This window comes from Vigna radiata, chromosome 2 (assembly GCF_000741045.1).
Source record: "Vigna radiata var. radiata cultivar VC1973A chromosome 2, Vradiata_ver6, whole genome shotgun sequence".
In the NCBI taxonomy this organism is placed as follows: Eukaryota; Viridiplantae; Streptophyta; class Magnoliopsida; order Fabales; family Fabaceae; genus Vigna; species Vigna radiata.
The window spans coordinates 1,315,773-1,340,695 of NC_028352.1; the positions used below are offsets into that span (position 1 = coordinate 1,315,773).

The 24,923-nt window shown below is 31.2% G+C and overlaps 5 protein-coding genes across 6 annotated transcripts; 4 read left to right on the top strand and 1 right to left on the bottom strand.

Annotated features, from left to right (window-relative positions):
• The first annotated feature begins 2,135 nt into the window (after nt 1–2,135).
• LOC106779702 (chaperone protein DnaJ) lies at nt 2,136–5,989 on the top strand. The gene is made up of 7 exons (XM_014667877.2): nt 2,136–2,494; nt 3,142–3,219; nt 3,339–3,414; nt 4,179–4,252; nt 4,375–4,445; nt 5,550–5,593; nt 5,689–5,989. The coding sequence occupies exons 1-6, from the start codon at nt 2,462–2,464 to the stop codon at nt 5,590–5,592; spliced, it is 375 nt and encodes a 124-aa protein (XP_014523363.1). The 5' UTR covers nt 2,136–2,461; the 3' UTR covers nt 5,593; nt 5,689–5,989.
• Nucleotides 5,990–8,617: 2,628 nt separating this feature from the next.
• LOC106779659 (putative gamma-glutamylcyclotransferase At3g02910) lies at nt 8,618–9,534 on the bottom strand. The gene has a single exon (XM_014667820.2). The coding sequence runs from the start codon at nt 9,463–9,465 to the stop codon at nt 8,884–8,886; it is 582 nt and encodes a 193-aa protein (XP_014523306.1). The 5' UTR covers nt 9,466–9,534; the 3' UTR covers nt 8,618–8,883.
• A 2,421-nt stretch (nt 9,535–11,955) lies between these two features.
• Nucleotides 11,956–15,598, top strand: LOC106779585 (prohibitin-1, mitochondrial). Its single transcript, XM_014667727.2, has 6 exons — nt 11,956–12,097; nt 12,410–12,583; nt 13,388–13,504; nt 14,122–14,292; nt 14,480–14,692; nt 15,098–15,598. Exons 2-6 carry the CDS (start codon nt 12,410–12,412, stop codon nt 15,293–15,295), a joined length of 873 nt encoding a protein of 290 aa, XP_014523213.1. The 5' UTR covers nt 11,956–12,097; the 3' UTR covers nt 15,296–15,598.
• Nucleotides 15,599–16,347: 749 nt separating this feature from the next.
• On the top strand, nt 16,348–18,146 carry LOC106779627. Of its 2 annotated transcripts, none has more exons than XM_022777313.1 (7): nt 16,348–16,649; nt 16,797–16,870; nt 16,946–16,989; nt 17,072–17,182; nt 17,263–17,355; nt 17,505–17,617; nt 17,697–18,146. In XM_022777313.1, the coding sequence occupies exons 1-7, from the start codon at nt 16,577–16,579 to the stop codon at nt 17,840–17,842; spliced, it is 654 nt and encodes a 217-aa protein (XP_022633034.1). In that variant the 5' UTR covers nt 16,348–16,576; the 3' UTR covers nt 17,843–18,146. The 2 variants fall into 2 exon arrangements, with proteins under 2 accessions (XP_022633034.1, XP_014523269.1); XM_014667783.2 differs by having other exon boundaries at nt 16,354–16,662; nt 16,756–16,870.
• A 3,843-nt stretch (nt 18,147–21,989) lies between these two features.
• Nucleotides 21,990–24,187, top strand: LOC106779637. Its single transcript, XM_014667794.2, has 4 exons — nt 21,990–22,284; nt 22,434–22,652; nt 23,063–23,278; nt 23,575–24,187. Exons 1-4 carry the CDS (start codon nt 22,282–22,284, stop codon nt 23,812–23,814), a joined length of 678 nt encoding a protein of 225 aa, XP_014523280.1. The 5' UTR covers nt 21,990–22,281; the 3' UTR covers nt 23,815–24,187.
• Nucleotides 24,188–24,923: the final 736 nt, after the last annotated feature.

Here is a 24,923-nt window from a genome sequence, read left to right on the forward strand (position 1 = left end):
CTTTTTATCAATATTAAAGTTTATACTGCATCATAAAGAAAGTTCTAATTTAAACTTTAAGGTTATTAAAAAATAAAGATTAAAATAAAAAATATTCTTGTTATTCTTCCGTATATAATTTTCTTTCTATATAAAAGTTATTAAAAATGTCGGAATAATTCCTAATATAGAATCTTATGTTGGAATAATTCCCAATATAGAATCTTATGTTATATTAATGCATATACTGTTCGTAATCCTTTTAAAGAATTTTTATTTAAACTTCTTATATTACTATATACAGTTTACATTTACAAATTCATCACATATCATTTATATCATATTTACAAGTATCATTCATTAAACCCAACCAAAATCTCCAATATAAAATAAGAATGAAATTCTATATAACATTATTTTAAACAAACGTGAATAAAAGATTAGAGAAAACAATCATAATATTGTTAGAACACAGAGAAAATACTGAAAAAAAATAAGATCCAGACCTATATAGAGAAGTGCGCTCAGTGTTCTAAACCACTGTTCAACACCTAAAAGTCAAAAAGTTCACAAATTTTGTAGCGTTCAACGCCCAAATATTCAGTATCTTGGAGCACAATGACTCTCAGGGTTTGGTAGCGCTCAACACCACGCAAAACCACTTAGCTATACTAGAAGATAGTGTTGGAAGTCCCACATCGACTAGAGATAAGGCCAAATTATAATATATATATATATATAAGTGAGGTGCAAACCTCACCTTACAAACCAATTTTATAGGATTGAGTTAGGCTTAAAAACTATTTTTCTAATATGATATCATAGTCATGATTAAAGTTTATCCTAACGAGTTCTAAGTGAGCATTTCTGTTTCTTGATTTGCGTTTTCTTGGCACAAAAAGATATATTTTAAAAACATGTTTATAACTCAAATTGAATACAAAAATGCTTAATTGATAAAAAAATTCATTTTATCATATCAAACCAACTTCCTAAAGACACAAACCACATATTTCACATAATATATATATATATATATATATATATATATATATATATATATATATATATATATTATATAATCGCTACTTTAACCTATCAAACCAAAGTTCAGCAAAAGTGACTAATTAAAACAGAAATCAAACATTCGTAGATTCACCATACCAATCACCAATTTCAACTTGTCACACAAAACATTATCATAGAATTCAAACAAGAGCCAATAATGAATTCATACAATTTTAACATACCACCCAAGCTTATCAAACTATTGAAACTTTAGAAATAAAATATTTAGCTTTCCATACTTGTTAGAAGCTTAAACAACTACAGAAAGAACCCAAACCGTTTTTCCATCTCAAGGAACTTTATTACATATACAAATAATGAAATCATGATCAGGGTATGTAGTTAGAACCAATAATCAAAATATGACCTAATATAAGACTCAAACTATACATACCACGTTGCATACATTAAGGAAACAAGGAAAAGAGAAGAAAATATACAAGTTAACTTATTATTTTACAATAATTTATACTTTCTTTACAAAATTGATTGGTTAGAAATCAATATCTCGAAGTTGTGACTACACAAGTATATCATGATATTTATAATATTACAATTTTAATTTTTAAATTTAAATAATAATTAAACATCTTTTTATCTTTATATGAAATATACTTTTAAAATTGAAAAAAATTAAATTAATTTGAATAAAAAGGATATTAAGTAGTTAACAAAATATCGAATATGATAAATGAAGACTTTTAATACTTAAGAAATTGAAAAGTTTTTAATATATGACCATTTACCGACAACATAAAAAAATGAAGTGGAACCAATATTAATAAAAATAATTATATATACAAAAATTTTGCAAGCGTAAATTAAATTCTTATAAGGATGTTGATAGAAAAAAATATATTATCCCCAGCGTCGTAACTTCACCCATCACTTTGGAGTTATTAAATACTAATTAATATTAACTTTTTTATCTAATAATAATTGAAATATTTAAAAAAATTAAAATTTAATAAATTTAAACCGATTCTGTGAAATGAAGTATTTAAAAAGCAAACAATTTAAATCCATTATTATCTTCTAAAGAATAATAAGATTCGTTCCCTCCACGATTTTTACCACGATGAACAACCGCGTAACATAACGGTAGAAAGCGCCATACCCAAAAACAAAAAACAGAAAAGGGACAAAAAGAAAAACCTAATTGCGATCCTAAATTCCCAATTGTGGCATAGGAATGTCCTCTTGTTTTCTCTTTCACCACACAAATTCCCAATTCTGACTTTGTTTTATCGCACTCCTTTCAATCGGCGACTAATTACTTTTCTTCATCATCAAGCGTATCTGTGGTTGGTTGAACCATTGTGGTGCTGGTCTGGTTATGGTCTCCGAGGTTTGTGTTGGATTCCGATGAATTATGTAAGAGAAGGTGCACATGTCGACCACGTTTCCGTAGCACATGGCTGCTGCTGACGACACAAACCCTCCTAAGGTATTATGTAATCTCCAATTTTCAGCTTTCCGTTCATGTTATTGCGCTATTTCATTCCTTGAAAATATTCGAGACTAAAGTTAATTTTGGACCCAAATTTTTTGCTGAATTCTTTTAATTTGAAAATCGACACTCTTATTTGAGTTTATATGTGTTTTCTTTTTATTTTTTCCTCGCCCCTTTCCTACATTGTTTTCAATTTGATGGCGGTGGAACCCTTTTGAGACTGGGTAAGAGGAATGTCATATGTCCGAGTAGAATGTAGTTTGGAGTTGAGAGGAAGGAAAATATTGAATAAAATTTCTGAATTGAGTAGTGTATGTGTTTGATTACTATTTTAGTTAATAGTTAAGCTTCGGGCATATTGAAGTTGTGGGTGAAATTGATCTGGGAAAGTGCAGTGGAAGTAGGTGTATCTGTTAGTTGGTACTGCTTTGGAGCATTTTACGAAATATGTCTCTCACACTATGCAACACTATCTCAGAGCTGATATAATTTTCTCTGCTTTCTTGAAACTTAAAAACTCCGTCACTCTCCTGTCGGTGCTTGAAACTATCTTACTTTGGCAATGCCATCATCACTGAGTGTAGCAAAAATGTTAGTTGATGAGCTGGAAATGTTTTTAATTTTATGTGTTCATCATTTAGGATTATTACAAATTGCTGGAGGTTGATTATGATGCAACTGATGAAAATATCAAATTAAATTATCGAAGACTCGCCTTGGTTGGTAACCTATCTTTTTTTATAGTAGCTCCCACAATTCTATCTCCTAAAATTTTCAAACTGAAAATTCTTTTGTCAAGTTTGCTTACTATGTACACATGATTCAATACATTTGACAGAAATGGCATCCTGACAAGCACGGAGGTGACAGTGCTGTTACTACAAAATTTCAAGAGATAAATGAAGCTTACAATGGTAAAAGATATACATTTAGTTTTTTCTTGTAAACACTAAGCACATCATTTAACAAGATTTAATTTCCTGTCTTCCACGACCACCCTTATTATTACATATCCCAAAGTTGGAACAGTTATTTTTTTATCTTCAAGAGAATCACAATATACAAATGGTTAAAAGGATTGTGGTCCTTCATTAGTTTGGACATGAACTTTCACCTTGTTGTCAAGCTTGTATCTGATGCCAACATAACCTTGTAGGCTTGGGAACTTAATTTACTCTTTTTGGTGATTGAAATGTTGAGAAGAAGGAAGGAAATCGCATATTCATGAACATGTTGATGACAACATTCAAACCCAAAACATAATTGAAGGAAACCCAAGTTATATTATATGTTATATACACTTCCCATCTGTTTACCATTAACATATGATAAATGAGAATACTATTTTATACATATGATATAGTGTAAATCAACAATCAACTACTTGAATTTATTCGGCAAAATGTATTTAGATGAATGCTGGAATTTACAGGATTTTCAACTTGGCTACTTTAGCATTACTAGCAAACTCAACTGTTTCTGTAATGGAAATTGCATTAAACTTAATGAATAGGTCTGTTAGTGGTACTCTGTGTGGATTATTTTACTTAGTGCCACAAAGTTTGACCTAGAGGTTTGTCTCTCCTGCATATGGTTATGGTGTAGAAAACAGCTAGCAGTTGCGACATGATAATCATGATTTTCTTGTTGACCATTGTCTTTCTTTTTTATATAACAGTATTAAGTGATCCTGCCAAGCGTCTTGATTATGATTTAACGGGGATATGCGAAATTGAAAAATATAGTTTACAGGTATGCAACGTAACTATCATCTAATGTCAGTAGTCATTTACTTACACTTGTTTGTGATATATCATCTTGAACGATGACTCTTGTACTCACCTTTTGTCGCCATTCTCTTTGTTGCTGCACAGGAATATCTTGCCAGATTTAAAGGCATGATTCTTACTTGCAATGGACTTGGTATCAATCAAACAGACAGATGGTAATGTTACTTTTTTTTATTCCCTGTGTCTGTGTTCTCCGTGGTTCAATTGTAGGATGGTTGGATTCACCAGCTATAACGTCCAGTGTAAACATAACATGGCCTGTTGTCACGAGGAACTTAAAAAAGAATTGAACTAAAATCTGTTTCTAGTGGAAATTTGCCTTATTGTAGAGAACTGTATAATTGGTTCTTTCCCCGCAACCACTTGAACTTTATTTTCACTTAAGCCCAACATTCACCAGAGGCTATAGAGTCAACACGGTCTTGTAAAAAATAAATAAAGGTTTTAGCCGTTTATGTGGAACTGTGTAATGCTATTCAAGTGATCTAACACAGTTAACTAAAATCTGACACAGGATGTAATAAATTGTACTAAGGAGTGTGATAATTTTAGATGCTTCAGCTTTAGGTTACGACCTAGTGATCCAGTTCAGTCACGCACTACCTTGAACATTCAGTTGTTTAAATCTCGATAATGTCGTACTAATTTCTTATTTTAAATTTTTTCTTACAAGCTGTGCAAATTCAATTCAAAGGGGAATTTAGTGTTAGAATTGACATTTGGGGAGCTTATTCGCTGTAAGCTCAGAATTTCCTGCTGCCCAATTTGTGGATATTTGTTATTTCTATTCAATGTCTGCAATTTTATGTCAGCATAAACTTGATGTAGTTTTAACGAGGTTAGAAGTATTTAATTCAACGGGGAACAGCTTTTGGATAATTCAGGAGACATTAGCCTTCTTCTGTTGCATTCTGTCATACCACTATGTCTTGGGTCAAAACACTTTGAAACCCAATCTTCAGGTTTTTCTATATTACCTCACGTACCAGCACAAAATCCCTTATTCATGATTTATTAATAAATAAGCCTTCAAAACTTCAATACGTTAAAATGACTTTTTTTTTTTGCATGGGCTGTTCACATCCTCGAAAAGCCTAATTTTGGTCCTTCATTTTCTATCGAGGTCCCCAAGCGAACACATATAATAAAAATTTGTAAATGAACGTGTACTGTACTGTATCTGATGTCGGGTTTATTTGCTTATTCTATTCAAGTCTATTTCTACCTAACCTAAACTTAACTTTTGTGCTATAATGCAGGTCACCACAATTGATTGAAAATTTTGAATCCCTTGATAAATAAGGTTTGTCCTTCTGTTGCAATTTATTTAATTTCCCTTTATTTTATCACTTCAGCTACACATGTCTCTAGAAGTTAATAGATGAACATATCTAACAGGCATCAAAATCTAAATTTCATCCAGCGGAGTTACGAATAAGGATATTAAAGCGTAACCATGATCTTAATTTCCACTCCACTCGGTTTCACCGAGATTTGAAACCTCCATAACTGTCAATGCAACTCTTCTTGAATCATAAACACTGTAATATTAAGCTACTTCAAGAGGACGTTTAGAATGAGCTGTCATGACGAACCTTTACGTCAGTGTACTAGTTTTATTTCATGCCTCTTGATTTGTTGACTAGTGTGCAACATGCTGTTTTTTTAATCTTCATATTAAATCAATTAACTCTGTAAATGGACTTGGTATTAGTCAGGGTTAGAATTCTGAAAGAGTGCATGCCCATATGAATAAAAGATCACTAAAATAAGGATCTTAAATGGTTGAATGTTTTTTTTTTTTTATGGTGTGTAATACTAGTAAACAAAAGCGACCTCCAAATATTCATATATGAAAGAAAACGACGCTCAACCTTGAAAATGTAACCCTTCAAATTAAAATAAGTTTCTGATTGGAGTTGATGCCTATTGTTCTTGTCTTTGGTTTGTTGGGGACCATTATATTTATCAATATGTTGTCCTCACCAACTACAACACAATTGAAAAAATGCTGCGTAGGAATCTGTAACCTTTATCGTGTTAGATTTTGTTTGAAGTAGGGTTGTGGAATAAATATATAATGTTTTACAAGTTAAATTCATTCTGTTCGTAAGGGAAAAAAACATCGATGATTGTTAGTTTTAGTTTTGGTCGAAAAGGTTGGTATTCAATCTTGAAGTATTGTTCAATAATTGTGGCTTGCTGTTGTCATGCTCAATTATTTGAGACCGCTTTTAAAAAACAATAAATAGTGGGATCGCTTTAGCTATTGATTACATTGTCAAGACTCCATTGTTAAGATTCCGTTGAAATCAATGATATCGAATTAATATATATATATATATATATATATATATATATATATATATATATATATATATATATATATATATATATATATATATATATATATTTATGCTTACGAATAAACAATTTAAGAAAATTAAAGTATCAGGATTAGGAGATTCACTAACTCACTTATTTATAAACTTAAATAACATTTTCATCTCTCAAATTTATGAATTTCTGTACGTTTTTACTAGTGTTTTCTCCCTTATTTTGCTAATTTTTTTTTTAATTTTTTTTTAATTTTTTTTTTTACTTTGGTAATAGATATTCCATTTTTCGGATGTCAATACTTCAATAGCACTAACGTGTATTTTTTTTCATTTAGTTCTCAATGACTTTTTAATTAATTTTTTGTCCTCAATAAAAGAAATTCTTTATAGTTATCTATAAAGTTTTTGTTTGTTTTGGTATTTATTTGTTTTCTTTGAGAAGTGAGTTGTTCACTAAGTGATCATTATAATAGAAACAATATATTTTCTTTTTAGTTAAGATTTTCATTTCATATTTCTTTAAGTTTTTTTAATCAACAGTGAAACTTAAAGAATATGAATATAGACAAATATATAATTTTTTCCCGTTGAGCTTATGATTTAAAATAAGAAATACCGAAAGAAAGAAGGAATACAAACTTTAAATGACATTGTTTACATTACATTAATTAAACATTTTTTTTTTCAAACAGATCATTTAAAAAACATACATACCAATTCTACTGAGTTATTGGCATGACCGTAAAATGTGTCAATAAATGAAAATAGAATTTAAAAAAAAAACAATTTTTTTATAAATGACCCAAGCAATATATTTTCTGCTTAGTTAAGATTTCCACTTTTATTTTACTTTTTTAGTTTTTCTCAATGACTGTAAAACTCAATAAGTTTGAAGATCAATAGGTATATGATTTTTAACAATAGCATAAAATCTGTCAATAAATGAATTAATTAAAAAATAAAAGTTTTAGAATAAAAAAAAATTATTAAGGACACCAAACCAGGGAAAATGAATACACGTCACTTTACCAAACTGATATTTAATCACTTGATATCAGTAAATGGTAGGACTAAAATAAAAATAAGTTTTTATTTTCTTTATCAAGAACCAAAGAGAAAAAATAATTATAAAAAGCACATGCAAATATCAGCAAATATGTAAAAAAATAATTATTAAGTCTTACTTATATTACTTTATCAGTTAAAGACCTCTCTGCATTATATCCTTCTTCTGTCGGCACTGTGCAGTGTTCGATGCGATATGTTCATGATCTTATCAGAGACAAATTCGAAGGAAGTGCTAGGCTCGAGGTCCAACCACGTGCGTAGACGTTACCATGTTCATTTCTTGCAATATAAAACAATTTTCTGAGAAACTGCTTCTGCAAGGTACTATAATTTAATCAAAGGTCACACACCATACACCACTTCTTTCAAAACAAATCAGCCAGTTTATCAGAAAAATACCTCATACTAAAGGTAAAAGGTTGACAAAAGATTCCAACATACTGAAAAATTCCATATAAAAAGGAATCAACTAACATAATAAGGGTGTTGAAATCACACAATATTTGCTTTTAATTAGTACATTTTAAGAAAACTGGTTTATCTTCCTCTGCATAATTCCATGCTGTTAATTATCTCTAGATAACCTTTAGCAATTAGAACATGGAATCAGAAGTCTTAAATCTTCTGGTTAATTTCTTAAGATCAACATCTTAGGAGTTAAAATTACTCCATTTTAGAAAGCTTGCAGCATAGGAACTGAATTGAATTGACATAACTAAGAACTCAACAATAAACACAAAATTTCAGCCATGTAAATTCCCTCTTTTTTTCTCAGAACTTTCAACTGTTATATTGAGTAATAGCAGTGGCCAGCATGGATTGTTTCACTATTCACGACAGAGAGATCGTAGTAATCATCATCGACTCATCATAGTCTAAGCACAAATTCCATTGTCATAAAATAAACACAAGAAGAAAGGGCAAGAAAACAAGCATTCAATTTGTTTTCCTCTTTTCAAATTGCAAAAACTTAACATAACATAACATGTGATAGCAGTAGTAGCAGTAGTCCCACCACTGATGAATAGAGAGAATTGCATTGATACACAGAACATGATCTAATCATGCAAAAGACTAACCTAATCAACCAGAAGGTACATAATAACAACACAAGGTGAAAAAACCCTTCCTAATTATTACTTTCAGTGTGTGTGGGTGGGAGAGAGAGAATAGAATTAAACTTGTTCTAATTTGAGGCAAGGAAAAATCGAATATGATCGAGAAAGGTCAAATTTTGAGGCCGATCCTTGCGTTTCACATAACCAATCGTCTCTTTCTGCGAATAACATCTCAGCCCTCGCTTCCCGTTCTTCTTCCACATCTCCATCGCGTAATTCCTGTGTGCATAATACGCCTCCGCGCATGTTACCCCCACCACCGTCTCCCCCTCCGCCTCCTTCCCCTCCTCCTCCTCGCCCTCCCCCGCCGGAACCACCTTTATTGGGAGACGCTCGTAGTGGGCGCGTGATGTCCCCTCCAGTTCGTCCATCCGAACGAGGCCGCGCGTGGAGACAGAGTAGAGCTCCCCGTGGACCCAACAACCCGACCCGGGAATGTTGAGGAGGAAAGGGACCCGGTATGGCCCGCATACAAGAGGGTATTTTCCGGCGGTGCGATAGGTTCCGACGAAGGAAGCGTCGCCGGCGCGGATGAGATCTTGAAGAAGCGGGTGATTGGAGAATCCTCTCTTGAGGGTTCCGTAGGTGAATATTAACGTTCTCTCTCCGTCGCCGTTACCGTTAACCTCTCTTTCTCTTTCGGCCACCATATTTTCAGGATATGAATTTGATTGAGCCCGGAAGAGGAACAGAAGATTGAATGGTAAGCATGAAAGATTCACAACTTCCCTTTTTTATAGTCCCATTTTTTTTTTCTTTTTTAATATTCCTTTTTCCTTAATTTTTTTGTGCCTTTAAATTTCATAAAAATCAATTAAGCCAAACTTATTAGCACTTAATTAAGATTAAAAAAAATTCTTGATGCTTAAATAAATGGTTATTCGGCTTTGATATCATGGAAAGTGAAAAAAAAATCATCAACATTTAAATACGATCATGATAAAATTTTTTAAAAATAAGTCACGTGTTATTATTTTATTTACTCACTTAAATTTATTTAAAAAAATATTTAAAATAAACCAATCATTAATGTCTGTAGGTATCTCCAATTAAATGTGCTCTCACATGCGTTTAATTATAGTATCTTGTTTAATAAAAAATACAGAGTTTTAAAAATAGTACTTAATATTAGAACCTAATAAAGTACATATTTTTTAATCATTCTTTGAAACTGTTCTGTCATTTAATGTCAAAATAAAATAATTTAATCTAACCAAAGTTTAGCAGACTCGGGGTTGATACGTTTTATAATAATTAAAAGCACACAAAATGAATTTAAAATGTATAATTATAATACTATATCTAAAACAAAGTATAAATTTATAAGCTTTTAATATTTAACAAAACAACAGGAATCTACAATTCATTAAATTAATCTCTCTGATATTTCAGTTTTCAGTGAGAATTAATATTTCTTATTCCTATAAATAAATAACTGATATTACTCGATTTAAACGAAATAAAGGAACATCTATTAAATTTCAAAATACTAATTTACTAATAAAATATTACTAACTTTTCATTTATTATATTACATATTATTATTTTTTTTAAAACTAATTCATTACAAATATATTATTCATTTTATATAGATACTTTTTTAAAATTATTTAAAAAGAAAAACCAAGAGTTGGAATTGGGTTCGCCCTATTCAGACACTTTTGTCAAAACAGGTTTATTTGGATAAGTAAATTGGTTTTTTGAATTTCGTTTTGAGAAATAGGTTTTGTTTGGAAGGATGAGTATTAATTAACGAGTATTAAGCTCTATGATTGCAGTAATCCAACTGAACCGGTGAGATGCATGAACCAACTAGAAGGAATCACATGATTAGAATCGTTTTTTCTTTTCAAGAATCGATAAAAGCGCTTTTGGAAAGCACTTTTGAAGCTGGAAAAGGTATTCGTGTCAAATTTTCTTTTGTATTTTTTTGTTATTTGCTTTTGCTTTTGGTACACTAACCGTACACAAAAGTCCAAAACATAAGAACATAAAAGTATGGTTAAAACAAAAGAGGACTACCCAATAACACATCAGCCGTACACGTGTGACTCATTGTGGAACCATCCGTACCTGTACTTTTGCACATGTGCCATATCTTCCAAACTGCACTCTTCCCTAGGATGTTTTTTCAACATCTTTTTATAATTTTTTATTATTAGTTTCAGTTTTGGTGTTGTCTTTTACTTGCTATTTAGTTTCAATAAATATTTTATGTATTTAAGTTATAAAACAGATTATAAGTATCTTCGTCGATGGACACAAGTAGTTTTTATTATCAAATTTCGGATATTACTTTTGTTTCGGATGAAATGAAATAATAAAGTCATGAAGGAATTCTATCTTTTTTTTTAGTGAAAGGAGATGAAATTAAATTTATAAGATAAATAACATGTTTTATGAAGAATATATAATTCGAAAACTTTATGAAGAATATATGTTATTTTTGAAAATTTTGGTAGTGCAGGAAAAAATTGTGGGGGTGCTGAAATTAAAAATCCACCACTAACCCAACGGAGTGGGTCCATCAAGTGATGGAAAAAGAAAAAAAAAGGAAAATAAAGTTTGGACCCAAATTTTAGTTTTCCAGCCCAAAATCATAATTGTCCGAGCCCATAACAATCCATTGGATATACTTGAATCCATAGACCGATCTAGCAATCTCCCTCATATCATCTATAATATTATTATTATTATTATTATTATTTTTTTTTTGTCTCTTTTCATTTACTTACATGGTTTATTACATCTTATATTTTAAAGAAAAAAATAGGAGTAAACACATCTATTTTTTTTTTATAAATCAACGAACTAAAATGTTACATTAAAAAAACCAGTATTTGAAAAATAATGAACTGATGTGAAATGAACATCTCTTCCTCACACTGGACGTATGATAAAATAAGATAGATACTTTTATTTTAACATAGCCTTTAAAGCTAAATATATCAAGCAATTTTAATTCCACCAAATAATAGCATTAGCATTATATTATTTAGTATATTATCATTTTAATAAAATTAAATTAAACATTATTTTTTTTGAAAAAAAACACATCTTTTTTAAATACTGTTAATTTGGTTGATTGAAAAACCTTGAAAAAATTAGTCAAAAAGGTACAAATTTGGGTACCCGACCCGCAAAAAATGAAACCGTACCTACAGACACGGATACTAAATATTGGTCTTCTTCTCTTGTATGTCCTAAAACCCTACAACGAGTTAGTTCAATAACTCGCCACTCAGCTGAAAGAATCTTCTAAGGCCTGCCATTGTCCGCAAGGTTCGCAACACGCATCTTACTCTTTCATCAATCTCCACGGTCTTTCTGTTTTCTCTGTAATTCAACGTTTTTATGTTCATTGCTATCTGCAACTAGTTTAGGGTTTTGCAAGTAATTTTTTGCAATGTTTGGGTCACAGATTCATACTAGTTTTCCTCACCTAATAACTGTTTGGTATTTATCAATTTTAGCTTTTTTAGCTTCCTTGATTCTATGGCTATCTTATTGTTGTGTAATTTCTTCGTGCTGGCTAAATCCGCATTACTTAGTAAACTCTTTGATGCTTAACGGAGCTGTGTAAATGGATGACAGATGAATTTCAAAAACGTGAATGTCCCTAAGGTTCCTGGTGGCGGAATCGCTGCTTTGCTGAAAGCTAGCATCATCGGTGGGATTGCTGTGTATGGGGCTGCAAACAGTTTGTACAATGTTGAGGGAGGTCATCGAGCCATTGTGTTCAATCGCATACTTGGTGTCAAAGATCAGGTTACTGCATAATTGCTTTGTGCATGGCTTTTTAATGAATGGGTTTTTGTAATGCAACTAGTTGTAACTTTGTATGCTTTTTGCATCATCTTTAGTTGATGTCTGTACTCTAGTGAAAGTCTTTTGCTCCAAAGTTCAGATATGGTGTCAACTGTCAAATTTGGAAATGAACTTAGAAGCCCTTTCTTGTCTTTCTTTGGCTTTAGTAATGGCCTCCACCTCCAGGGTCGTTTGAATTCAAAGAAAATGTATTACCCAAGATTGATCTCCCTAAACATTTATATTAAGATTCTATTAGGGTTTTTGTTCATGGATGTAAGTATTTTGCTAAGTTGGTTCTCAGGCTTAAGTTTTCCTAGATTTAAGTTGACCTTCTTTTATGAAGACTTTTTATCTTTTGCAAACAAGATAAGATAATGCTTCTCCAAAGTAAGTCATAAACTTTTGTTGAAAACCTGTGATTTTACGANATTCTTGTATTTGGGTTTTCTTGTCATCNTGTAACACTTNTNGTGTATGAAGGGTTTCAGGCTTATGGTTGACTAATAATCTTACTGTCAAGAACATACAGTGTCTATAACTTTGTACTTTTGAGAATTTTATATTTAGACTGATAAACACTCAGTGTGTGTTTATTATAATCTCATTTTGAAGAAATAGTCCTTTAATCTCTGTCTTTGTTGGAAAGATTTTAAACCTGATGTTATCCTAAAATAATCACTTCCCAAACACACAAGTAGACCTATATCGAATAGGAATATTATTGCGATTAACATATGAATATAGTATGCCTCTTGAATGCAGGTCTATCCTGAAGGGACACATGTTATGATTCCTTGGTTTGAGAGGCCTGTGATCTATGACGTTCGTGCACGACCTCATTTAGTAGAGAGTACTTCAGGGAGCCGTGATCTTCAAATGGTAAATCTTTTTGTGTGTCCTGTTTCTTTTCTTATTCTTGGAGATATGACATTTCAGTGTGCTTGAATTTGTGGCTGCAAGGAGTCAAATAGATTTTTCATTATCCTTTTTCTATTCACTTTTTTATAGCAGCATACTTTTTTTTTGCTGAGGTTGGATGATCTTCCCTCACATTGCAGCTCGTGTTGGTGCTTATTTACAGTAAACATAGTGCTATGGTCTACTTATATGAAAATCATTCCTCCGTCATTGAGTTGTTGAGTGTTGGCATTAAGAGTTTATGTTGCTATCAGATACCTTACCGTTTCCTCATTTTCTTAATTCATATTTGAAACACTTGACTCAGGTTTTTCGTACAATTAACCCACTTCCTCCTTGCATGCTTTGTACATTGCTCAGTTCCATTATATTTGAACTATTACACTATATGACCATGATATTCTAATTTATGATAGAAGAGTTGTCACTGATTGAGAAGGGTCATGTAAATGTATAGTCCATGCTTGCTCTAAGGGCATATGCACAAATAACTCTTCTTCTATCTCCTTGTATTTTTGGTCATGGCGTACTTCGTAGCACTTTATACTACCATTTATTGTGGATCTTGTTTGTCGTAGGTGAAAATTGGACTTAGAGTCCTAACACGCCCTGTTCCAGACCAATTGCCGACAATTTATCGAACCCTGGGTGAGAATTATAATGAAAGGGTGTTGCCTTCTATTATACATGAAACTCTCAAAGCTGTAGTTGCACAGTACAATGCCAGTCAGCTCATTACTCAGAGAGAGGTAAATATGTTCATAGTTTCTCTCGTATCTTGTTTACAACTAATTGAATGCGTGCTCTGTTCTTCTCAGTTGTAGTTTGTATTGTATTCTTAGGAATCTGGTAAATTCACCTTTTGGAATAAGTATGAAAACCAAATTATAACCTTATAGGTGGGACTGATTGTTTCTAGAACATACTGTTTTACAGACCGTCAGTCGAGAAATAAGGAGGATATTGACTGAGAGGGCCTCCCATTTTAACATTGCTTTGGATGATGTGTCAATCACAAGTTTGTCATTTGGGAAGGAATTTACAGCTGCCATTGAAGCCAAGCAGGTTGCTGCTCAAGAAGCTGAGAGAGCTAAATTTGTTGTTGAAAAAGCTGAACAAGACAAAAGAAGTGCTGTTATTAGAGCTCAGGTAAAAATGAGTTGTCTACATTTGATTCGATTTTTAATATTCCTACGAGTGGCTTCTATATTTTTATCGTTTCTGAATTTGGACCAAACCATACGAATTAAAAGGAAGATTGATATTGTGAGGGGTACTTGTATCTAGTTGTGAACTTCGACACCAAGGAATATTAATAATTTGTTTTCTACTCCCTTCTACCATCCCGTTCCCCCAGTGTCCTGTTCTTTATAAAATTATCTTCAATTGCCCTATCTGTTGAAACTGGTCATGCATGAAGGACATTAAACCTCCCTCTTACAAGTAATTCCTTTTAATATGATGCCGTACAGCTTTTCTCTACAAATGAATATAGACAGCTGCGTTTACAACTCTATTGTTTGTGTATAAAGTTCCCTTCTTTTTGACAAACAGGGTGAAGCCAAGAGTGCCCAGTTGATTGGTCAAGCTATAGCCAACAATCCTGCATTTATAACCTTAAGGAAAATTGAAGCTGCAAGGGAAATTGCTCAAACGATTTCAAATTCTGCCAACAAGGTTTTCTTGAATTCAGATGATCTCTTACTCAATCTCCAGGAGTTCAATTTGGAGGCCAGTGGGAAGAAGAGATAGTTGCCAGGCTGAATTCACTTCATTACTTTAACTTCTTTTTCCTTGTACCCATATTCATTTTCACCTGCATTTTCGTGTTATCAACTGTTCAAATATGAGATTGTGTCATAAACAAAAATGTTGACAAACTGGATGGTCATAATCATTAAATGGAGCAAGCGAGATAAAGGAGAGGTTCAATCAGGTTTTAACCGTTTTCAGTGGTTCTGATATTGAATAGTCTATCTTTATCGGTGTCACGGATTTGATATTGATTTTGCTGTGGCTCAGTGAGTCAGTTATTATGAGCCACTGTTGACTTGATTTCTTGACCCTACCGCCATAAATTGCATACTTGCTGTAATTATGGTGCTCCCTCTTGAAATAAAATGATTTTAAGTTTTGGTAAAAAGGCAACTTATGCGGTTGCTGTGAGACGAATGTTGCGAAGAAACCAAAACAGTCCAAGGAAACGAATATAGTTCGAGTGTCGAACTTCAAGTTTCAGAATGTTATAACTTTTAAAGGGTTTCTGCCTTTTTTAATGAGTATGGAGTGTAAAGTATATCGAATGCTTAATTACATAATGACCAGACAATGATTATGTTATGTAATCTGTCATATATTTGTGAGTGAATTAGTTAATGATACTTTAATGTTATCTTAAAATGTGTACTCGAACGATAATATCTATAATTTTATTTCTAGTTTGAAAACAATAATCACCTATAATAGATACTATATGAATTTTATAGGAAAAGTAGTGTCATAAAGAATCGTTAGTTAACATCTCTTAACCCGATATTGCTATGATTTAAAAGCAATAAATGAAATTTGTCATTAATATTTCAAAATTTATTCAAGACTAAGGAAAATAGTATTTGAAAAGAATGAATTTCAATATAAATCCTTTAATACTCGACAGATTATTTTAAACTAAAAATATATGCAGCAAATAAATTGAGTAATTTAAAATACATTTCACTCAATTACATTTTCAGTAAATTATAATTTCGGTCTTCTAAACTAAATCTATTATCCAAATTTAGTCCCTAATTTCTTTAATTAACTGTTCTAATTAGATCTTCTCAGAATTTGTAATGCTTTATGTTTGTAGTCTTTGAGATAAACAATTAAATTGCTTTTAATTATTAACTTAAAGATCATCAACAAAATATTATCTCAGACATTTCTTACTTCTCTCCAAAGGAAGTAAGAAATACAAGTTTGAGGTTGTCGTGTAATCGGAATAGCTTCCTCTGAAATTGAAAGTAGAAAATCTGTGAAGGTGGTGAAGGGTTGATGGAGATGTTCTTCTGTAGCAGCCATTTTCCTCAACCTTCTCAAAACCCTTCGAATCTGCTCCTTCTTTCTGGTCCTCCTTCTTCGTTCGTATTTTCCTCTCACTCTTTCTTCATTTTCCATCTATAATTTCTTGTTTATATTTTTACCAATGAACGAATGAATGAATCAATGTTCAGTGGGAAAACTTCTCTGCTTTTTCAATTTGCATTCAATGTAGCACTTCACTCCCACAACGTCATCTTCATTTCCAACCGCCAAAGATTGGATTCCAAACCCCCTTTTCTTTCGCAGGTCACCAATCTCTCTGTTTTTTTCTTTTTTTTTTCCCTTTTCGTTTTTGCTAACTCGCTGTTTTCTGAATTTCAGGGAATTGATCCATCTTCTCATGTCTTCCACCGTATACAGATGAAGTATCATCTCATTTCTGTTATTTCATCATGATCATGATCATGATCATCATCTTATGCTCAATTTGTTTACTGTTTGTTCGAGGTACGTGAATGATGATGAAGACATCAGGAAGTACTTTGCTGCCTTCCACCTGTATGATAAATTGCCTGCAGCAGTTCTTATCGATGATTTTGGCGATTTCTTTGACGACAAGTAATTTTCCCTATTTCTGCTTTCTACAGCTTACCCTTTGAATGCCTTCTTTTGATTTGGTTTCCGTTCCATCTTAAAAGGATCTGCCAACAACGATATTGTAATCCCCGCGGACGAGACATGGCCATGGTCAAAACTCTAGCCTTATGCCACAATGCAATTACTTTTGCAAAGTAAGTGTCCATTGCTGTTGTTGACAGTTTGAATGAATATTACTACAGGCAAATCAACTAAACTCAACACAGTATCAGATTGTTTAACTTGCACATCACACAATATGATCGTGATAATGAATAGGGTCTATTTCTAAATTGTGTGGCAGTCAAAAGGGGTCTTGCAAGGTTCTCTTGTCGGATACTCATACTCACCAGAGAGACTCTCCAAGGTTTCACTTCATCTATAAGAAATGGATACAAACCACTTTTACTATCCAAGGTTAGCCTAGCTGCCTCTCGTACCAGATCTCCTAAAACGATTAATCAATTCATGGTTTTTTCTTGTCACTGTATTGCAGAAGGGGATGTATCTGGATCATTTATTCTGAAAGATAAGAGTCATTCACCAACTGAGCATAACACAGCTGTGATCAAAGCTGCAAAGTACTCCATAGCTCTTCAATATCTGGTTTTTGAAGGAATTGTTGAAGATGAAGTACAATAGATAAGTTACCTTCCCCCCACTTGGAACCCATTGATACATGTAACCATGTCGTATATTCTCTTGGAACATTTAACAATCATAATATAATATAACAAACCTATGAGGCCTAAAAATCAGGATTTAAAATCAGAATATAAGATAACAAACCTACGAGGCCTACGTAGACCAAAAATGGTATAGTATTGGTGTGGTGCTTGTATTTGATGGTTATAAACTATGATAGTTGTCGAGATTTGTATCAAAGGATTATGCGTCAGTTTTCTTTTGCTTTAATTTACTTTTATTCAATGCTATGTTTTTTGTATATGGGCATCATTAATTTCTTTTTTTTTTTCAAATTATATTGACTGACATGTTGGAGAAAAGCATACAATTTTTTTAAACATGTTAACGTGCAAAACAAACTCCCTGGTTTAGGCTTCATATAGGCCTCTTCCCAAGAACAAAGAATCAATGGCAGCTAGCACAGAATCCTATAGCTATATAGTGTGGATCAAGTATCAGCAAGCAACTGTAAACAAAATAAATAATAAATCTGTAGTGAAAAAAACAAACAAACACAATGATTCCAATCCTGGTAGTTTTAAACTATATACATTAAAAAAATAAATAATAAAGAAATTTAATACCGAATGTGATAAATGCAACCCGTATTCATAGAGAAAATAGTTTTAAAATTTAAAAAAAAAAATACAAAATAAAATGATTGAAAGTGGAAGATGAACTAACCTTGAATGATTTGTTGGAAGAACGAATTCGATTCAAATTGAAATTTGAGTTGAATGTATAGACACATAGCCAGTATAACTTCTTTGTCAGACTGCTGTTAAATTCCTTTTTTTTATCAGAATCATGCTTTTGAAATAACAAGAGGGAAATGAAATATGATTATATATATTGTATCAAATGAAATCACATCTCAAACTCTTGATATCTTCCACCAAAAATACATCTTTAACACTGTCTTTGTCTTCCAAATCAATGCGAGCAAAAGAAAATGGAACTTTCTTCTTGTACGACCATGAAACAATGCAACATTGCATTCTAAAGACAAACCATCAATCTTATCTAAATCTTTTATTCTGTCTTTCTCCAAACAACCAATGTTTTCATATTCCCCATGTTGTTTGTCCATTATGGCACAAATATATATACATATTTTAAAGGGTGGGAGCTATTATTAGACACTAGTGAGAAACTGGTATCGAACTATATAAATATTTAACGAATTTGCACCTGGTCATGACGTTGGTTGATTAAGTTAGGAAAATTGTTTTGGGTAGGCACATGGGAGAATGAGTTTGTAACACATGGATGTAAGATGACTCATCTATTTCAACAAAATAAATAATAAAATGTTTTTTATATATGTCTTGTATGTGTTTGTTTATATTCCTTAATCACGTTATCATGTCTAACAGAGGTTTCCCTTATACATAGGTTTACAATCAAAGTAATTTAAATTATAATTTTAATCTAGCCTCGTTTTTTCTACGTAATAACTTGAATGGAAATTTATTACAGAATAATCTAAACATAAGTTGTTTCTTAAGTTGAATTATTTTGTGCGGAAAGCTTCCATCATTGTGATAATACTATATAATTTAGCTTTTAATAATTTACTTTTAACTTGTTAACACTCTTTTTATATATCATTCTATTTAAAATATGTTTTATGTACTGTTATTTAAAAAATAAATAAAAAGGTAATAAAAAAAGAATAAAACAAGGGAAGGTTGGTCGTTGGTTTTTACTCATACTATAAATGAGATGAGTTTAATAACTGCTTTGAGAATGTGAAAGAAAGGGACAACACACTCATCTTCTTTGATATGTGTGGCTTAAATCTTAATGTGTGAAATATGTCTGGGCTTTATGAATTTTGATGGAAAAAAATCTCTATGTATATTTTATTTATTTATTTATTTATATATGTTGATAAATAAAAGCCTTAAATACAGACTATTTAATATATCCAAAAGTTATTGCAAATAAATTTAATGATAACAAGAGATGGATAAAGTAAGATTTCAGATATTTTTAGTTCATACGATGTCTTACATTACCCTGTTATTATTTATATAAAGAAGAATATCAACTTTTCCCAAATAAACAAAATTCTTCCTCAAAACTTATTTATTAATTAATTACGATAATTTTTCTTTTGTTAACATTCTTTGTTTTCAAATAATTTTTCGAAATAGGTAACTCTAGTAAACTTTTAGAAAATTTAATTCAAGAGCAAAAACATATCATTATAACTTTAAATTATCTATTTCACAAAAACAAAGATTAAAAAGATTAAAAAAACTTATATATAACAAGAATGAAAACTTGCTTTATTACATTTTTTACAATATATAATTGATTTAATATTTATAATTTTCCAGTAAAGGAGAAAAAAAGATTTAAAAATTTAGAGAGGACAAAATTCTAAGAAGACGATCATTTATAGTAAACAGAGATATTACAAGATAGTTGAAAGTCAACATTACAAGATATTATATTAAATAATGTATTTTCTGACACCTTATATTTGTTTAATGATTCAAATCTAGATATAGTAATTATTAACTAATTTTATTTATAAAGATGATGAAAATAACACGTTCCCCGTTTAAGTGAATAATTAAGGTTTTTTTTTTTGGTAAATCTTTCTCACAATTAGGTTACTACACTCTGAAAAGATAATTAATAATCCTGTACTGTACAAACTATAATTGAATAAATAAAAATGTAAGATATTGAAAAAAAGTATAAAAACGTGAAAACAATTTAATAGATAATTACTCGAAAAATGAAAAGAAAATGTATTCAAATTATTTAACAAAGTTAAAACTTAAATTCCTCCATACATTAAGACGATTTTTCATTTAAATAAAAAAAAATTTAAGTTATGTCACTGTATTGTAATCATAATATATTAAAAAAGGGAAAAAAAAGTTTTTGGAGGTCCAAAATTAAAACAGAAATATTCATTGTATAGAACACGTTATGATCACGGAATCAATTAAATGAAATTGTGATAAGATATGGTTGAAAGATAGTGACAGTAAATTAAAAATAGATCATCATTGAATTACAAAAACTTCAGTACCAATCAAGCATGACATTCCTACACAGAATACAACACTTAAAAATCATAAAATGATGTTATCAAATCACACCAACTTGGAGGAGAACCCATATATTTTCTTTTTATATACAATAATTGCATTTATAAATTTATATACACTATTTTTCATAAAATAACTCTATTAAAAATTAAACTGATTCGCCAATTCAATCCAAATTAAATATATATATATATATATATATATATATATATATATATATATATATAATATTTGATAATGATTTTCATTTCAATAAATAATTTCTGTAATGATGAATATCACACTTAAAAGATTATTCATTGTATAGTATGTACTTTTTAACCATTTTAATAAGCATATCTGAGTATTGAAAGAATAATTATCTATATAATAAGAATATTATAATACGTTCTTGTTTAGATTAGATGGTAAGATTCTAACTTTAATTTGATTATTTTTTTCATTTGAAAAGAGTTATCTTATTTTTTTAGATGTTTTTATTTAAATTAGATAGTAAAATTTAAGTGCAGTTTGATTTTTTTTTTATTTCAAAGGATTTTTTTAGGAAATATCCACTTAAAAAGATTATAAGTCAATAAGATAGGTATAATTTTTTAAAATAAAGAAAGAAAGAATGATTATAAAATGGAAAATATCATATTATAGGATCAAAATCATATTATAGAATCAGAATGATATATAACAATTAACTTATTAAGCTATCAAAATTTTGTTATAAGATATAATTATAATAAAAATTAACGTATCAAATTATCGAAATTTGATTATAATACAGACATATAACACAAATAAACATAAATTTAGATTGCTTAATAATAAAAGCTTAAAAAAAATAAAAAGATTGTATATTTAATCTGTACGAGCATGATAAGCAAATCCTTTTTTATATATATATTGTATTATTTAGTTAAAAATATGAGTAAATAGGAAAATAATTTGATCACAAAAAATTAGGAATAATAAATTAACGAATAAAACGGAAGGTGAGGTGACCACATGAGACTGGGTAAGTTCCTTGAAGAAGACGCAGCCTGGTAGGTTTGGGTTCGGAGAGAGGTTCGGAGTTTGAAGAAGGAGAAGAAGAAAAGAAAGATAATAAGCACTTGGCACTTGCATAGCTTTAGCCTCCATCACCCGCCACTACAAAACTATGCCCCCACTTCCTTCTTTCAACCTTTTTCCTTCTCTTTCTCTTTCTCTTTCTCTCTCTCTCAACTCTACTACTTCCTAAAACTTCTCTTTTTCTCTTCTTCTTTTCATCTCTATATCATCACTTTCTTCCGATGCTATCATAGCCCAAACGAACATCCACAACAATTATATATGGTTAGTACTCATATCATTCAATCAATGCAAAAATATCAAACATTCAACCACCCCTTTATCATCTTTTTTAATTTTTTCATGTTTTTTTCTTCAATTATCTATCAATTTACAATTTTGCTTGTGTTTTTGCTTCTGGGGTGTGGGATCAGAGAGGTTTCAATGAAGAGCATGGTGTTCTGGGGGGAAAGGAGGAAGAAAACGTGTGGCCTTCCTGGCTGCGGCCACTTCTCAAGACCAGTTTTTTTGTTCAATGCAAAGTCCACGCAGATTCCCACAAGAATGAATGCAATATGTATTGCTTGGACTGTGTGAATGGAGCCCTTTGTTCTGCATGTCTTGCTTCCCACAAAGAACACAGAACAATCCAGGTACCGTGTTCAGCTGAAAAGAATTTGTGTTATGGGGTTTCGTGGCTCAATTTGATCAAATTATGTTGGGGTTTATGGTCGAAATTCAAGGATTCGGGTGTGTTTAATCTGATTTTGCAGTTTCTTTGTTCCTACATTTTTGGGATTTGAATCCAATCCCTTTTGATCGCTCCGTAAAACTTATGCCTCTTGTATTGGTTTTATGGGTTACACGTGCCATTTAATGCTGAATTTGCAAACTTCCCTAGTCATTAAATCGCCATTTTGAAGAATTTCTATCACTCGATTATATGGTCCATTGATTCTGTTTAGGTAGATGATTGTATTTCTTTTATGAATTTCGGTATTTTCTTTCACCATCTGATGAAGATTCTTTCTTATTTTCTTTTAAATTTGATTAATGTCCAAAGATAAGGAGATCTTCATACCATGATGTGATAAGGGTGTCTGAGATACAGAAATTTCTGGACATAACAGGCGTCCAAACTTACATTATTAACAGTGCCAAGATTGTGTTCTTGAATGAAAGGCCCCAACCAAGGCCTGGAAAAGGGGTCACAAACACCTGCCAAGTCTGTGACCGCAGCCTTCTTGATTCCTTCAGCTTCTGCTCTCTTGGTTGTAAGGTATACATATGCATAAACCCAAATTTTCATCTATTAAAATGGAATCTTGAATTGCAGTAGTTGTTATGAAGTATGATGAATTGATTTCAAAACTTTTTGAGATATGTTATGTGTAAAGTAGTACAACCTTTGTAATTGTAACTACCTCCTTCTTTTTTGCTGTATAAAGTATGTAACATTATGGTTGTACTTTTTATGCTTGCTTTGAAAAAGTAAGAAGAATGGTGATGAGAACAGCTGGATATGAATGAATGAATGAATGAATGATGTCTTAGACTAATAAATTTTGTTCTCAGATTGTTGGAACCTCCAAAAAGTTCCGGAAGAAGAAAATGTTAGGTGAGACAGAAGGGTCTGATGGTGAAGAATCAGTGAACGGCATAAGCAATGTAAATGCCAGAAGCAAAATCCATAGCTTTACACCTTCAACACCACCACCAACAGTGGCTAATTACAGAACTGCAAAGAGAAGGAAAGGAATTCCACATAGAGCTCCAATGGGTGGAGGGCTCATTATAGAATACAACGTTGTATAGTGGTTTTGTGTCACTCACCAATCAATATTTATACCAAAAAGATACAGCAGTTGTTACCACTTCCTTAGTTGGCACCATCTCAAAAATATGCACATTATCTTACGTAGTTGCAATACCTGTGCCCTGTCACTGAGGCCGGTGTTGGAAACTACTGCTCTATCTTGTTGTATAGGACAAAAACAATAGGAAGAAAAAGTTGTGTCAAAAAGCAAGTAATAATATAACATAGAGTGGGGGGTACTTTATGTTTGTGTAAGAATGGCATTTGGGTACTGGTATGTGATGCTAAATGTACATAGTGGCTTGTAGAAAGGAATTGTATAGCATCAAATTAGACAATAAAAAAATATTATGAACTGATCATGGCTATTAATTATATTCTCTTGGTTTGGTACATGGCCATGTCCTTGTCCTCTCAAAGTTGAAAGTATGTGTCTTGTTTGGCAGCTCAAACTTTAAAGTGCTTAACTTAATTGCTTTTTGCTTCTCTTTTAGTATGCTTTTGGAGCTTGGCTTCTTCTGAAAACACTATGCAGCTGAACTGTATAGCAACAACAAACAAACACACCATATGTATTACTGTTTTGTTGTTTTGCTTCACGGCTTCTCATTCTTTCCAGTAATAATAAATATCAAAGTTTATTTTTTTATGACTATTTTCCTTTTAAAACGTATTACCAAATGAATGTAATATGTGTGAATCTAGCATTAGTACTACAGTACCACGTTCTTAATTATCAGATTTTGTGTATGTCACTTTCTGTTTAAGATGCTAAAAATACACATAGCATATTTTACTGTCAGAGAAAAAAGAAACTCAGAATCAGCTGCATGTGTTGTCTTTTTCTGTACTTAAATGCTCAATCTCACACCAAATGTTGTCACAGTAAATGTTTCTGTTAGGTTTGCTGTTCTCCCTGTCCCAGTTTGATAAAACCAATGAAAATTTTCAAGATTAAATTCTTTAACAGAGTTACTCTGAACATGTAAAAATAAGAAGGAAAATGATATTTTAATCCCAAATTTTTAATATCATTTTGATACTGCTCATATGTCAAAATGTGATTGGATGATTTTAAATTAAAAAAAATTTGATTTTTTTCTTCTAA